Raw genomic sequence first — 17,380 nt, forward strand, 5'->3', positions numbered from 1 at the left:
TGCCATGATTCATGACTTTGGGTTAAGAGATTGTTCCATTAAAATGCAATCGAGGGGCAGTTAGGTGGCACAGTGGATAGAGCACTGGCCCTGCATTCAGGAGGACCTGAGTTCAAATCCTACCTCAGACACTTGACATTTACTAGCTGTGTGACTCTGGGCAAGTCACTTAACCTTCATTGTCCCGCCAAAAAAAAAAAAGCAATCAAATGAGATAATGTAAAGGGCTTTGAAAACACACACACACATAAAAAACCTTGAAGCTATGTATATATAGGAATTAATATTTATAATAAATTAGTTCAATCAGATCTTAACCAAATAACATCTCAGTAAGAGGTTTAGCATGGTGTAAAGTTATGGAAATACAGTATGTATATACAGAGGTGTCACAGGGGGTGGTGAGGAGGGAACTCTTAAAAGATTAACTTCTTCAGTTTTGCCTAGGGTTGGTCCTGCTTATTTTTCTCTTCTGCTGGTTGCTTTACCCCATCACCTTCTGTTTTTCTTCTGCCCACCTGCATGCTTCCCTTTTCCTCTATTGTAGAATACTCCTTCACCCACCTGCTCTCTCAGTTGTGACCTTCCTCAACAGTCATTTATGCTTCCCTCAAAGTCTACCCTGTCTGGTTTCAGCTGTCCTTTGGGTAATTGGACTCCCCGTCGAATATTCTGCCTTCTCTCCTGGGCTACAGAACAAGTAACTCCAGACTAGGAAGAGGAGTTGAGGTATAGCTACATCATCCCTAGGATTTTACTTAGTAGTACTTTCTCTCTCACCCTGCCTTTAGATACCCTTTCTCTTTCCTTCCACCACAACTCTTAGGTGTCCTTTGGTAACCTGTAGCCTAATTTTAATTTCACACCATATTACTTGAAAACCAGTTAGTTGAGCTCTTCCCTTTAAGCTATTTCCCCACACTGTGGTCAGTCAGTAAGATGGTTGGCTCCCTGTCTCTTCATTAGTGATGGAGGAGGGCCTGTCAGTTTCTTCTTCTTTTTTGGGCAGGGCAATGAGGGTTAAGTGACTTGCCCATGGTCACACAGGTAGTAAATGTCAAGTATCTGAGGCTGGATTTGAACTCAGGTCCTACTGAATCCAGGGATCATGCTTTATCCACTGTGCCACCTAGTCGCCCCATGTCTGTTTCTTCTTTTGGTGACTTCTTATACACTGGAACATTTAAGAGAGGTAGTCCAAACTTACTCTAAGAGGGCAAGTAATTTTATGTATATAGTATTTAACGACTAAAGAATGGAAGAATCATTAGAAAATTCAAGTCTTATTTCCATTTCTCTGCCAAACTTAGACTTACTACTACTATTTTCTTACAAGTTTAACTTTCCTTAGCACTTTGAAAGGTTTCTACCTCCGCCATGACTGAAGATGTATTCTTTGGGGTTTTTTTGTGAGGCAATTGGGGTTAAGTGACTTGCCCAGGGTCACACAGCTAGTAAGTGTTAAGTGTCTGAGGCCGGATTTGAACTCAGGTACTCCTGACTCCAGGGCCTGTGCTCTATCCACTGTGCCACCTAGCTGCCCCAAAATGTATTCTTAATGGTCACCAATGACATATTTATCAAGTCCAATGGAATTTCTTCAGTTCTCATTTTTCTGGGCCTCCTCATACTATCTTATCTGACAGCACTAACTTTACCCACATGATAAGTGTATATTTGAATTTAATCACTAAATAGATAAATGCTGGACACAATTTACAAATTTCTCCTAGATAATTATAATCCTTGTTCCCTAAATGATTAATTCTTCAAGATGATAGATTTCACAAATTTCATAGTGTCAATTTAAATGCAATAATAAATTTAGTTTATTCCACTGATGATTTAATTCTACCCATAATTTAAACTAATATAAAACACTCATAAAGACACTTCAAAAACAGAGCATAAAGCATCAAAATATTCTGTAACAAATGAAGAATAGACACACTCAGTTTTGTTTTCTTTTAGCTTCATTTCTTCAGCACGCCAGTTTGTAAAGTTTTTTGTAGCCTAGTTATGTTGGCATCCAATGCTGCAAGGCCATTTCTGAAGTCCTGTTCATCATGTGAAGTGAATGAAGAGAGGGAAGACATACTCCAGTCAGACATTCTTGACATTAAATCAGAATTTAAAAAGCTGTAGTCACAGAGAGTACTGTCTTTCAACAGAGAATTGGCAGTCTGACATGTCAAGGTATTATGATGACCCGAAGCCTTCTCTACAAAGTCAGCAGGGATTTTACTGATTACCTCCTTTATTTTCATTAAGAGTTGCTCATCTTCTACATTTACTGCCCTTATGTTTTCAGGCTCAACTTCTGTTTCCCTTTTCAGAGAGGAAGTATTAGGGAACTTTTCGAAACCAGCCTCTGTATCTTCCGAGGACACAAATAAAGAAATGGGCTGAAGAAGCTCATTTTGTTTTTCAGAACCAGGAATTCCACTGTTGCCAGATAGTTTAGAGTTAGAGACATTATTCTGTGGCAATGGACTTATTCTTTTAGGGGTGGATTTTTTTTTAGAGGAGCTTACAGCAAATGGGAGGTAAATTGTCTCATCATTCAGTCTGTATTCATCATCTATTAATGTGTCCGTCTCGCTCCCTACTTCTGAAAGTACATTTGAATGATAAGGCAGAGTCCCAAAGTCTAATTCATTGGATGAACCTGAGGTTTTGTGTTTACAGACTTCAGGGTTTAGGAAATTTTCATAGGGCACATCTGGCACTCTCTCTTTTCGATCTTCTTTTAAAAATTGTGATTCTGTATGAGTATAAATTTGTTTGTTTTCTAACTTTTTAAGGTAACCTGTGGAAATTCGAGGTGGAGAGTGTTTGTGCTGTAGGTGTTTTTCATGAGTATCTAGAAGGGATCTGTTAAACATTTCCTCAGGCTTATACAAAGTGCTGTCCATGCTGAGGTCTGTGAGGAGCTGTGTCATGTTGTTCTGCAAAGTTCTGTTGGGAAAAATTTGGTATGTTAGTTATTTTTCCTGGCCAATGTATATTTTTCCTTAGGCAATAGCTCACTTCCATTTTGAATAAAATGTCACAGATGGCTTAGGTTTAATTTGGACTGCATGGAATAATTTAACCCAGATACTCTAACCACCTGCACAGGTTAAAAGTACAAAGGAAAACACTAAATTTCTAGAATGTTTTTGACCTTGCAGGAGAAGATACAAAAAATGCTTTTATGACAATAGCACTTCAAATGTAATATTTTCATGTAAAAAGAGATTCAGAAAATAATTTCTTATAAATTCATAGAAATATATGTATATATGCATGTATATGTGTTATAAATATGTAGGTATATATAGGTATGTGATCTATATGGAGAGAGTGTGTGTGTGTATGTGTGTGTGATACACACACACGGAGAGAGAGGGAGAGAGAGAGAGAGAGAGAGAGAGAGAGAGAGAGAGAGAGAGAGCGCGAGAGAGAGCGCACGAGTGAGTTGGAAGGACCCTTAAGAGTCCATCTAGTTCAACATTCCTTTGTAGATAAGGAGACAGAAGTCTAGAGAAGTTAACCAACTTGCCCAAGATCACACAGGTGCTAAGTGGCAGAATTGGGATTTGAACTCAGGTCCTGTACCTGCAGTTCAGTGCCTGGCTTGTAATTACATACTTGGCCATATTTTAGCCAGGAAGTGGGAGGCTAGAAGACAACTTGTCAGATATGAGAAAGAATTCATAATTCAGGTAGAGGCTAGGCTAGAAGGCATTCAAAGATAGCTTTCATTTCTAAGATACTATACATATAACAAACTTTTTCATGGTACCTCAAATAGAAAGCAAGTTATTTCCTTCCACTATACAAAATATAGTACCCTCTAGTGGTTATTATCAGAACAACATGGCTAGGGCTTATGTGTAGGTGACTGGTTTTGTTTTTTGTTTTTTCTTTGGGTGACTGGTTTTAAGAAACAGATTCCTACAAAAGTTTTTTGTAAATCAGATTTATTTAAATCGAAACATTTTCCACTTGGTTTATATTATAATTTCAAAAAGTCCTTTTCTATTTTTGATTAATTTTTAAGTAGTAGCAATTTTTTGCTCCTCTAACCCCCAGTAGTTAAAAAAGTTATAAAAATGTAAATAAATCAGAGGAGCATATTTTTAAAGAAGTAACAAGCTTGGGAGTTTTGTACTGCAAGGTTAAATTTTCTCAAAACAGGCAGCATCTATTATATATTTCCTACAAGTCATTAAACACAAAGCACAATCCTATCATCAAAAATAATATGTGAAAATATAATTTAGCGGGGGCAGTTAGCTGGTGCTAACTGTAGATAAAGCGCTGGCCCTGGATTCAGGAGGACCTGAGTTCAAATCTGGCCTCAGACACTTGACATTTACTAGCTTGTGTGACCCTGGGCAAGTCAATTAACCCTCAATGCCCTGCAAAAAAAAAGAAAAAGAAAAAGAAAAAAAAGAAGATATAATGAATATTAGTAAAGCTTCTAATGTGCAAAGTATTAATACTTACTCTACAAATTTAAAGTAAAAAAATCTTTACATGATTAAAAAGCCCCATAATAATTCCAGTGAAGATATTATTCATATTTTGATCATATAGCTAAAGCTAAAGATTTCTAAGTTGAAAACAAACAATAAAAGGGTGGTGGTATGGAAAAAAAAAGCTATTTCCATAATAACCCAATTGATATTTTACCCCCCAGGCTACTTATTAAAAGTACTGCCATGTAAATATGAACCAGCAGGTACAGTATCTTAAGTGCTTAGAAGAACACTTTCTATCACTAATGTTCCATTTCTCACCTCTTTTTTGCATAATTTTAAACCATGAGTTACACTAGAATCTAAAAAATGATCATGAAAGCTGTAATCATTTAAAAGTTTATGCAGCAGGGTAGGGTGTGTGTGTGTGTGTGTGTGTGTGTGTGTGTGTGTGTGTGTGTGTGTGTGTGTGTGTATGTGTAATCGGTGAAAGCTTATGACATTTGCCAGCCCGCACATATTAGTTTCTGAGTACCGCAGACAAAAATGTGAAGGATGGTCCAAAAACCTGTATTAAGTTCCTATCTATACGCTAGTAAAAACAGAACACTTACTTGTCTGCTTGAGGTCAGTTCTGACTAGAGGGATGAATGGAGGCCCAAGAAACTGAGGAGGGGGCTTGTACACTTATTTTATTTGACACTTATTGCTGCTGTTCTGTCCATTTTCTGTGCTTCTTAGTTTCTAAATAAAACTAAACTAAAATAGAGAGAGAAAAAAGAAAAAACAACCCCAACAAAATCAAACAATCCTGACCACCAGTGTTTTTAAAAAACTGGGGCCAGTTTCAAGATACTAGCTTTAAAACAAAACTAAGAAAAACTATTTGTAGATGTAAGACTGTTACTGAAATGACACCATAATGTCACTGACACTGTTGAGATCAACATGAGCTTAAATCCAGTATGTCTAAACCAAAACTTATAAGCCTCTCAGAACTGAAATGTCAAAAATTGTGTGTATGGGGGGCAGCTAGGTGGCGCAGTGGATAGAGCACCGGCCCTGGATTCAGGAGGACCTGAGTTCAAATCCAGCCTCAGATACTTAACAATTACTAGCTGTGTGACCCTAGGCAAGTCACTTAACCCCAACTGCCTCACCAAAAAGAAAAGAAAAGAAAAGAAAAGAAAAGAAAAGAAAAGAAAAGAAAAAAAACATTGTGTGTATGGTAACCTGCAATTGTTTTTGGAGTTGTGCTAAATCCCATGTACACCTGTGCCTAAGTGTATCTGCTGGTGTCCTTGAGTCATTAAAACGTCCTATTAATCAAATGAACATAGATTAACTGGAAGTCATGATGTAGATCTTATGAATAGCAAAGTGTAAAAGTTTATTAAATACTAGGGAAGATGATGATTGAGGCAAGCTCCGTTATCTCCTTTTGAGGAGGTCTTTAAAAAATCCTAGAAAAGTATTCCTCTGATGGAGATGATTTAAGTCCTAAAGGTTGGCTACAACTGGGGATGGAGTGAGAAAGAGAGAACTGTCATCCCATGTCATAGATGAGATTGCCAAGGTAGTTCTCATGAAAAGGAAGTTCACTAAGTGGGAATTAAAAACAAGGTGGTTGTTCCTATTAAATCTCTCAGGAATGAGCAGGCAGAGCTTGCTTCAGAAACAATCCTCAAAAGCAGGTCAAAGAGATCTCATCTCCTCTTCCTTGATGACAACAGATGAAAAAGTACAGAGCAGATGGTATCAGAAACACTGAGTTTGGATGGTCTTAAGCATTGGAAGGGGAAAAAATACATTGAACCGAATGACAGAAGGATGCTGGGGATTGTTAAAGATATGCTGTAGGAATCAGACAATCAGGGTTCCAGATCCTTTTTAACTCTTAACTTTTGATAAATAGACAGATGCGACAACTACTGTATTATTCAAATGGGAGTAAAGATTACCTGGTTAGTTCTTTTAGCCGGGTGATTTCAGCTTCACGCTGATGCAACGTTACATCCAAGATCTTGTTTTCCTTTCTAGATGTTTCTAACTTAAACTGGTAGGTTTTCACATTGGTCAAAGCTTCTTCCAATTCTAAAACATAAAAAAGTTTTAGTTTTTATTTTTGACAGAAATATGATATTAACTACAGTTCAAATACATACCAATTTTAATCTTTGCGGTCTCCATTTCAAAGTGCTTCTTATTCTCAAACATTTTTTTATCTTTCTCTTGAAACAGCTTGACATACTTCTTGTACTCTTCTTTCTGGCTTTCAATCACCTTTAAGAGCTTGTCGTTCTTACTCTTCAGTAACTTCTGATTCCTTAATGACTCCTTCAGTTGAGTTTGTAGTGACATATTCAGTGACTGTGTAGAAATTACTGTTGAGATAATGAGGCCAAAATTTGTTTCTAAAGTTTAAAGTGTAGATACATATAGGTAGAGTGTCAAAAGGAAAATAAGTAGAATCTAAAACTTAAAAAAACCTTGGGGGTTGGGGTATTTTTGGTTAGAGGGAACTCCTATCATTTTAGGTCTTTTTTAAAGTATCTAATACTATTTGAAAAACAAACACAAAACAACCCTCTACTGATGCCTTTTTAAATATCAAATTCGGTTCTGGAAATATCTCTCCCACACACCAAATTGCCCACCTTTCCCAGTAATAAAGATTTAAAACAAACCCAATAACTCTGTAAACCAACACCGATAGGTTCAACATTATTACAGTCTTTATGGATATTATTTTCTTGGTTCTCCTTAGTTTTTTTACTTTAGTTTTTTTTATATCAGTTCATATGAATCTTCCCATGTTATTCTGAATTTCTTCTATTCTTTTTCTTATGACATAAAAATATTTCAGTATATTCATGTGCCACACAATTTGTTAAGCTATTCCTCAATCAATAGGTATCTGCTTAGTTTCCAGTCATTACCCCAATAAAAACTCATTTTTTTGTTTGTTTGTTTTTGTTTTTTGCAGGGCAATGGGAGTTAAGTGACTTGCCCAGGTTCACACAGCTAGTAAGTGTCAAGTGTCTGAGGCCGGATTTGAACTCAGGTACTCCTGAATCCAGGGCCGGTGCTTTATCCACTACGCCACCTAGCCTCCCCAAAGCTCATTTTTAAAAAGGATTCCTTGCAATGTGTTTTTTAAAAGTTATATTGAAGACATATTTTAATTTCACAGCTACTTCTGTATATACTTCCATATTACCCTCTTTCCAACAAGCCCTTTCTTGTAACAAAGAAAAACAGTTAAGCAAAAGCAACAGATAATAGTGACCTTATATGATAGCATAGGTGATGTTTCAGGCATTACACTCTTCATGTCCTTCCCCAAAAAGAGGGAGATGTATTTCTTTTAAATTTTCTTTATTATAAACTTGACCAACCTCAACAAATATGAACATTTCCATATATAAAGAACAGAGAGAGGATTGTATATAAAATCACAAATCACTATCATATATGTATAATATATATTTACATACATTAACATATATGTAAATGTAAACACAATCACACACACCAACACTGTCTTGCTTGTATGAGTCCCATTCTAAATTTCCTTCTGCTCTTGTCTGCATTTTCAATGTTCCATTGATGTGCTTTTCTTTTAAAAAAATTATTGTCATTACCGTCCCACATACCCTCTTCAAATAAAAGCCTTCCCTTGTAACAATTAAAATAAAGCAAAACATTTTTGTCTGAAAATGTACGTCCGATTTTGCACCTCTCGATCATCATCCCTTGCCTCTGCCAAGAAATAGGAAACATGCTCTGTCATCACTCTTTTGGTATTTTCAAAGTTGTTTGATCATTTGAATATTATTCTATTATGCATTTATTTATACAAGTCTTTCCAGGTTTCTCTGAATCCATCCCTTTCATCATTTTTGATGGCAAAATAATGTCCTATTACATTCATATGCCATATTGTTCAGCCATTCCTCAACAGATGGGTACCCACTTTGTTTCTTGTTCTTTGCTACAACATTGTATATATTTTACATAAGTACATATACATATATCTCTGTCTTTGAGATTTCTGGAATGGATGTCTAGTAATGGACAAAAGTATGTAATAGATCTAAAAGTATGAGTGTTTGGGGATAGACTGTTTGATCTCTTCTCAGTGTTTGGCTTTGTTGTTTTTTTTTTTTTTGGCGGGGCAATGGGGGTTAAGTGACTCGCTCAGGTTCACACAGCTAGTAAGTGTCAAGTGTCTGAGGCCGGATTTGAACTCAGGTCCTCCTGAATCCAGGGCCAGTGCTTTATCCACTGCGCCACCTAGCCGCCCTTGGCTTTGTTTTAATGGATTTTCTTCAACTTACTTTCTTCAGCATCAGTTCATATAGCTCTTCCCATGGTTTTCTGATGTTGAAAATTTGTTGTTTCTCATGGCATAATAATGTTCCATTTCAATTATATAACACATATTATATATACATATATACACATACAAACACACGCATGCACACATATATGCATACACATAATTATATAACGTTAGCCATTCTTCGATACCTACTATGTTTCCTGGTTTTTGCTACCACAAGAAGTCTATTCTAACTTTCCAAGAGAACATCTACAAAACATTTTATTTTCTAAAATTAAGTGAAATAAAAAAGGGAATGGATATAGTAGTATTTCTGGAATAATCTATGTTTTTTTATTGACCACAATATTTATTAACTTTTGGGGGATGTTTTTCAGTTATTTGTACAGAAAAGAATCATATGAAATATGTACTCAAGATAGCAATATATCCAAGCCATATATGGATGGTTGTTACCATTAAAATACTGGGGGGAGGGGGGGTTCCATTACCTATGAATTGAATTCTCTTCTTTCCAAACCTTGGGACTCAGGCTTTAAGTTTGACCACATGGAAAGGTAAGTAGCAGTTTTGTCCAAAACCTTTTATATTACTTAGAGCTCTACAAGCTAGTGAGGATCTTGATATAAATAAAGTATAGAAAACATGGGAGCATTCATTGTATTCAACCCAGCTTACCAAATGCTGCTTTATTCTGCCAAGGTACAATATTAGAGATGGGAGATAAGAAAATCAGAAACATATGTATGTATGTGTGTGTGTGTGTGTGTGTGTGTGTGTGTGTGTGTGTGTGTGTGTAACTCTGTCCTTAAAGAATTTATAATCTAGTAGAAGACAAGACATATATGAAAATAATTGTAATTCAAACAAGAATGTGCATAGGAAAACTCAAACAGGCATGAAGAATTTGAGGAGGGAGAAGGGTCACTTCCAGAGAAAAGCAGATTAATTGGTTCACTGAGGAGGTAGCATTAGGGCTAGGCCTTGAAAGAAAGGAATGATTTCAATAGATAGTTGTGAAGAAGGGGGACAGTAAGCGCAAATGGAAAGGTAGAAGAATGTATCAAAGACCAGAAATGGATAAAAGTTAAAGCCAGCAGCAAAAACTATGTTACTGCAGGCAATGAAAATTTTTTTTGTTCAGTCCTCTGATTTCATTAATGTGGAGAGTTGCTAGTAATGGAAATTTCTTCCACTGATTCAGATCAGCAACCTGTTTCTAACTTGATAGTCTTAAAGACTTGCTTTGGCCACTGAGAGATTAAGTAACTGGCCAATTGTCATAGAGAAGCTATGTTTCAGAGTCAGAATATAAATTGAGGTTTTACTAACCTCAATTCTAGTCTTCTATCTACTATGCTATTAAATCTCTCAGGCAAGTTTTTAAAAATAGGAACGCTTTCTAAAATATATGGTGTTCAAAGTGATATGTAATATCTGACAAATTACATTTGATTTAATTAAGTGTGAAATCAGAAGAGTAAAAATGAGAAGATATGGTGTGCAAGTGAGACAATTTATACCACATCTATAAAAAACAAACTAGATTTGTAGAAAATTGGGAACTGGATAAAACAGACACTACCAACATTTCCTTGGAAATTTTAAGCCATGCACCAAAATGTGGGGACAAAAAGAACCTAGAAACCATCTTAGTCAGAAAGTAAGCTATCTCCTAGGGGCAACTAAGTGGATAGAATACAGGGCCTGGAATCAGGAAGAGACATCCTCCTGAATTCAAATATATCCTTAGATATTTCCTATCTGTATCACCCTTAGTAAGTCACTTAACCCTGTTTGCCTTGGTTTCCTCATCTGTAAAATGAGCTTGAGAAGGAAATGACAAACTACTCTAGTATCTTTTCCAAGAAAACCCCAAATGGGGTCACAAAGAGTTGGACATGAGTGAAATGACTGAACAACTTATCTCCTTGCCAAACAGCGAGAGATGGAAGTCAAGGACCTCCTTATTTAGAATATAAACTTGTCTATCCAATTTTATAGAGGAAGAGGCAGTTTATTATCAGCAGCACCACCTTATAAAACAGCAAGAAGCAATAAGGGGAAAATGTTTATGGAAAACTTGTCAAGAAGCCAAATTAAGCCAGATCATCTCTGAGCACACTTAAGATTGAAACTGAGAGGACAACAGAAATAAAATGAAAAAGATTTACAGACTTGAATCTTTTGATGGATCTGTGATCTCATCAATGTGGGTATTCCCTCTAAAAAAGAGATCACAACTTATTCATACCTTCTCATTCTATGTGAGGTTAATACCCAACATCCTGCGGTGCTATGGGACTAGGAAGAGAACAGGTAGGTTTATCTGCAGCTCCTGTTCTGATCTCTGTACCTTATTACATGATTAGCCCATTTCCTTTTCCAGTCACACATCTCTTTACTGACTGTTGTTTGTTTGCTCTCAGTTTTCCAAGAGGACCAATGACATCATGGGGTGATGTCTTGACTTGTGCATGAATTGGATTTAAATGAGGCAGAGTTGTACAAATTTGTCAGCCTCACTTCTCTTCCAGAGTCATCAAAGCCCAGTGACAAGATAAAAGTCAAGATGACTGGCAATGGCTGGGGAGGCAAAAATGACAGTGACATCTTTGAAGTTTGATCAAGTTCCAAGAGCCCCACAGTGCCTGCTTCAGGGCCTTCACGGCCGCTGGAAGAACTGTTTTCATCCTGCCCAAGGAAATCTTCATGTTTGGGGTAGACATTCCCAAACTCACAGACAAAGGCCTATTAGTTATTCTCAGCCTAGTTTAGTCCATCTGCCAAGGTGGTTTATTGGAGGGTGGTCAATGGGCATGCTACAGCTTCTTGGAGCAACAAGTGAGAGCTGGATGAAGGTGGACACCAAAGGTGAATGAGCAGCCCCGAAAAGGGCTCAACAAGCCCTCATACCAGAGATGCTAGTTCCCCCTGAAGACCCTTGTTCTACTCTTTTACATCTCTTTATGCTATTGCTCCTCTATAGTTCTCTGGTGGTAATATATTATAGTCTATTCATGTTATATTCATGCATAGTGGTATGTCCTTCTTTATTGCCAAATGACTAAAATAAGATTGTGAGAAATAAAAATTCAGAATAAATTCTGAGTAACTGTAAACAGTAGGTGCTCAAATTTGGTTCACATACAAAACTATATGTGTTTCTTTTGTTTGGATGGGCCAATGAGATTCCACGTATAGGTATCCTTCATCATTTCTTATGGCACGGTATTATCCCATTACATTTAGGTGCCATAATTTGTTCAGTCCTTTTCCAGTTGATGGGTACCTCTTCAGTTTCTAGTTCTTTGCTACCATAAAAACGGCTGCTATAAATACTTTTGGATATATGGATCCTTTACCTCTTTGTTTGATCTCTTTTGAGTATAGAGCTAGTAATGTTACTGCTGCATTGAAGGATATGCAGTTAACCAGTTTTTGGGACATAGTTTCAAACTGCTTTCCAGAATGGCTGGACCAGTTCATAGCTCCACCAACAGAGCATTAATGGATCTATTTTTCAACAGCACTTCTAGCACTTGTTATTTTCCTTTTTTGGTCAACTTTGTTAGTTTGACAGCTGTGAGATAGAACCTCAGAGTTACTTTAATTTGCTTTTATCTAATTGTTTTTTTTTTCTCTCTTTTTTTTTTATGAGATATTTTATTTTTTCCGTTACATGTAAAGATAGTTCTCAACTTTTGTTTATACATGCTTTACAATTTCAGATTTTTCTCCCTCCCTCCCCTCCCTCCCCCCTCCCCTAGACAGCAGGTAATCTGATATAGGTTATATCTATATATCTCTATACATATACATATATATATATATATATACACACACATATATATACACATAATAACATTAATCCTATTTCTGCATTAATCCTGTTACAAGAGAAAGAATCAGAGCAGTGATGCAAAACCTCAAAATAGAAAAAAAAACAACAGCACCCAAAACAAAAGAAATAATATGGTTCAATCAGCATCTATACTCCACAGTTCTTTCTTTCTTTTTTTTTCTTGGATTTGGAGATCCTCTTCTATCATGAGTTCCCTGGAACTCTTCTGTACCATTGCATTGGTGAGAAGAATATAGTCCATCACAGTAGGTCAACACTCAATGTTGATGATACTGTGTACAATGTTCTTCTGGTTCTGCTCATCTCACTCATCATCAGCTCACGTAAGACCCTCCAGGTTTCTCTGAACTCTTCCTGCTCATCATTTCTTACAGCACAATAGTATTCCATTGTATTCATATACCACAACTTGTCCAGCCATTCCCCAATTGATGGGCACCCCCTCAACTTCCAATTCCTTCCTACCACGTAAAGAGCAGCTATAAATATTTTTGTACATGTGGGTCCCTTTCCCCCTTCCATGATTTCTTTGGGCAAAAGACCTAAAAGTGGGATTGCTGGGTCAAAGGGTATGCACAGCTTTATCGCCCTTTGGGCATAATTCCAAATTGCTCTCCAGAATGGTTGGATCAGCTCACAGCTCCACCAACAATGCATTAGTGTTCCAATTTTCCCACAGCCTCTCCAACATTTATTATCTTCCTTTTTTGTCATTTTTAGCCAATCTGATAGGTGTCAGGTGGTACCTCAGAGTTGTGCTTTTATCTAATTGTTAATGATTTGGAGCATTATTTTTTTTTTCCAGATGGCTACTGATAGCTTGAATTTCTTCCTTTGAAAACTACTTGTTTATATACCCTTTGACCATTTACCATTTACCAATTAGGAAATGTCTTTTATTCTTATATATTGGAATCAGTTCCATCTATATCTTGGAAATGAGATCTTTATAAGAGAAATTTGCTGCCAAGATTCCCCCCGGGTTTATCTGCTTCCCTTCTAAATTTAGCTGCAATGCTTTCGTTTGTGCAAAGACTTTTATGTAATCAAAACTGTCCATTTTATCTTCTGTCCCAACCTATCTTTTCATCCTAATTGTATATGATTCCCTCCCTACACTCTGCATTATAGCCTGACTAGTCTCTTCACTGTTCTTCACACATGGCATTCCATCCCTTAGTTTTTATGTTCTTCACTGGTTGTCTCCCAAGCCTGGAAAGTACTTCCTCCTTACCTCCACCTCAGAATCCTTTTCTTTTTTTTTTTTTCAGGGCAATGAGGGTTAAGTGACTTGCCCAGGGTCACACAGCTAGTAAGTGTCAAGTGTCCGAGGCCAGATTTGAACTAAGGTCCTCCTGAATCCAGGGCTGGTGCTCTATCCACTGCTCTACCTAGCTGCCCCCAATGCTTTTCTTTAAGACACAGTTCAGGTATCACCTTCTGCATGAAGCCTTTCCTAATCCCCTCGAGCCCAATTGTTGGTGCCCTTCCTCCTTCCCAAAGTATCTTGTATTCAACTACTTTGTATTTGTTTTACTGTCTTTATGTCTACTTTGCATAAAATGTATGTAGTTGCCACCTCCCTTATTAGAACCTAAGCTCCTTTCAAGTAGGGATTGTTTCATTCCTTGTATCTGTATTTCCAGCACTTTAGCACAGTGAGCAACACATACTTTATAATACTGATTATTCTGGTTTAAATCTGTTTGTAAGGTAGTATATATAGCTGAATTCTAAATCTTCCTAGCACTAGCTCTATGTTTTCTTGTTTTAGATAGTGATAAGTTAGCATTTGTACAGCACTAATGCTTTATATGTATTCTCTCATTTGATCTTCACAATAACCCCACAGGGTAGGTGCTATTATTACCCCCATTCTACAGATGAGGAAACCAAAGTACAGAATAGTAAATTTGTCCAGGGTTCCCAGTTGGTAAATCTCCAAGGCAGAATTTGAACTCAGATTTTCCTAATTCCAAGTTTGGTATTTTATCCAGTATGCCATCTGACTGCACTGATAAGATATATATTACATTACTATATTAACATAAATTTTTGCTGAGTAAGGGATATATTGTAGTCAATGTGTAACTAACTTTTGAAATATAATTCTAAAATCTGTGCTTGTTATTTTGTATTTTTTTCCTTAATTTTGGTTAAATAATGTCTACTATTTTCTTAAAAAATTAAGCCCGTTGGAAGGACTTATATGAACTGATGCTGACTGAGAGGAGCAGAACCAGGAGTACATTGTACACAGTAACAGCAACATTGTGTGATGAACAATGGGGATAGACGTGGCTCTTCTCAGCAGTGCAACGATCCAAAACAGTTTCAAAGAACTAGTGATGGAAAATGTTCTCAACATCCAGAAAAAAGAACTGTGAATTATGAATGCTGATTGAACCATACTATTTCTACTTTTGGACTGTTTTTTCTTTTTCCCTTCTTGTCTGAGGTTTTTCCTTTGTGCTCTGATTCTTCTTTTACAAGATGACTAATGTAGAAATATGTTTAATGTGATTGTACATGTACAATCTATATTAGACTACTTTCTGTCTTGGGGAGGAGGGGAGAAAAAAAATTTGGAACTAAAAATCCAGTGAAAACAAATGTTGAAAACTATCCTTATATGTAACTGGAAAATAATAAAATAACTTAAAAAAAAATTAAGCACGTCAAAGGCACTGAGAAAAGCTACTAAAGAAGCAATCCCTCCCCTCTACATTTTTTTTCCTCAAACATGAGGTCATTTTAAAAATTCTCCAATAGATCCAAAGACATACATATATCATTGGACACAATTTCTTAATTCATACTACTTACATTCAAAGTTGCAATCTAGGTAATCGGATGACTTCATTATTTTTTCTTGTTCTCTGAGTCGCTGGCTTACAGCTTTCAATCGCCTAAGTGAAATAATGAAAAAACACGAATAACAATGTCTCAGCTGCTTAAAAGAAAGTATGTCTTTGACGAATTTATCAAAAAAGAAAAAATAAAATCATACATTTAGGAGTATATATGAGGCTGTACACATCAACCCAGGCCCACCCAAGTTTGCTTCTAAGCTGGTCAGCTAGTTGGTTGGTCAAAAACCAGTTACTACACTAGGTGCCTGTTGCTATGCTAAATAATAAGGATACAAAGAAAAGCCCCCAAAAGCCCCTATCCTCAGGGAGCTCCCATTCTAATGGGCAAGAAAATATGTGAATACATAGGCACCTTTAAGATATATATGGAGTAGGGGCAGCTAGGTGGTGCAGTGGATAGAGCACCGGCCCTGGAGTCAGGAGTACCTGAGTTCAAATCCGGCCTTAGACACTTAACACTTACTAGCTGTGTGACCCTGGGCAAGTCACTTAACCCCACAATTGCCTCACTAAAAAAAAAAAAAAAAGATATATATGGAGTAGATAGAAGGGAATCTCTGAGGGAAAGACACTCACTAGCAGCTCTAGGAAAGGCCTTCTGCAGAGATGTAGGGTTTGAGCTAAGGCCTGAAGGGAGAAAACTAGGAGGCAAAGTGAGAAGGGAGACCATCCCAAGCCTGGGGACAGTGACTGTAAAAGCACGAGATGCAAGATGGAGGGTCACGTGCAGAGAACACTAAGTTGGCCAGTGTAGTTGTACAGAAGGAAATAAAATATAAAAAGGGGGCATGCTAGGAAGAGCGTTAAATGCCAAGGGGGGGGGCATAGCAGATGCTCTACCAATGCTGCAAACCACTGGAGTTTACAGAGTAGGAGAGATGCCATGGCCAGACCCAGTTTAGAAAAGTCTCTTTTGCTTCTGAGAAGAGATGTACTAGAGGGAAGATCAATTAGGAGGCAAATGCAATCACCCAGGCCAGAGCTGAGAAGGGCCTGAGTGAGGATGGTGGCCATGAGAGTAGTGCTAAGGGCATATGTTGTAAAAGGAGAAAGGACACAATTTCATAACAGACTAGTGAGTGAGCGGGAGGAGCCAAAGCTGATGGTAAGGCTGTGAGCCTGGGCGATGAGAGGATGGCACTGCTCAGTATCAATAGCAGGAGCAATAGGAGAAGTTTGGAAAGAGGACAGTTTCAGGGGAAAGATAACCATCAGGGCATCATTCCTGTTTCCTCTATGTATAGGCAAAACCCTAATAGATAAAATGGAGGCCCCCTTAATATTCCTTTCATTTGGGGGAGTTGTAGGGTCCCTCATTATACCCCCAAATAGTTTTTCTGTTCCTTTAGAAGGTTCAGCTTGATAAGTTGTGCTTTTTCAAGCAATATAACTTAAAATGTGATCTATCATTTTATAGGTATTTTTCCTTCACTTTTCATGTTTAATTCATGCTCATTAAAAAACCCCAACATCTCTGTCACTTCTCTATGGATCTCCCCTACGCTCAACAGAAGCCTCTCGTTACTGTTATTATTCTTAAATGAGCATCAGTTAGAGCCCAGTTGAGGTTGTGTAACATAAATTTGTAGTGGATCCCAGGCAGAACTACTGCATGTTTTTTTCTATCATTGTTCATTAGTGTAGGAATGAGGTGAGGTAGGTTGAGCAGCATATGTTTAAAGCTCCTTCCTATTTTATGGTTCTATGAATATCTGCAATTTAGGTAAGCTAATCTCCAAATCCCCATGCCTCATTGTCAATTGGGTCAAAGGTCACCAAAATGTATGTCAAACTGTGCTGTTGAAAAAGCTCAAATTCTTCATGAAAACAA

At 37.2% G+C, this 17,380-nt stretch overlaps 1 protein-coding gene across 3 annotated transcripts in view; it reads right to left on the reverse strand.

Moving 5' to 3' along the window:
• Positions 1–313: 313 nt before the first annotated feature.
• CCDC14 (coiled-coil domain containing 14) overlaps positions 314–17,380 on the reverse strand; it is a 42,856-nt gene continuing 25,789 nt past the window's right edge. For all 3 annotated transcript variants that reach the window (XM_043991076.1, XM_043991075.1, XM_043991074.1), the window contains 4 exons: positions 15,503–15,585; positions 6,632–6,850; positions 6,428–6,560; positions 314–2,958 (listed from right to left, as the gene is read on the reverse strand). In XM_043991076.1, the coding sequence (XP_043847011.1) occupies positions 1,974–2,958; positions 6,428–6,560; positions 6,632–6,850; positions 15,503–15,585 (1,420 nt within the window). In that variant the 3' untranslated portion in view covers positions 314–1,973. The remainder of the gene's footprint in view (positions 2,959–6,427; positions 6,561–6,631; positions 6,851–15,502; positions 15,586–17,380) is intronic.

This window comes from Dromiciops gliroides, chromosome 3 (assembly GCF_019393635.1).
Source record: "Dromiciops gliroides isolate mDroGli1 chromosome 3, mDroGli1.pri, whole genome shotgun sequence".
In the NCBI taxonomy this organism is placed as follows: Eukaryota; Metazoa; Chordata; class Mammalia; order Microbiotheria; family Microbiotheriidae; genus Dromiciops; species Dromiciops gliroides.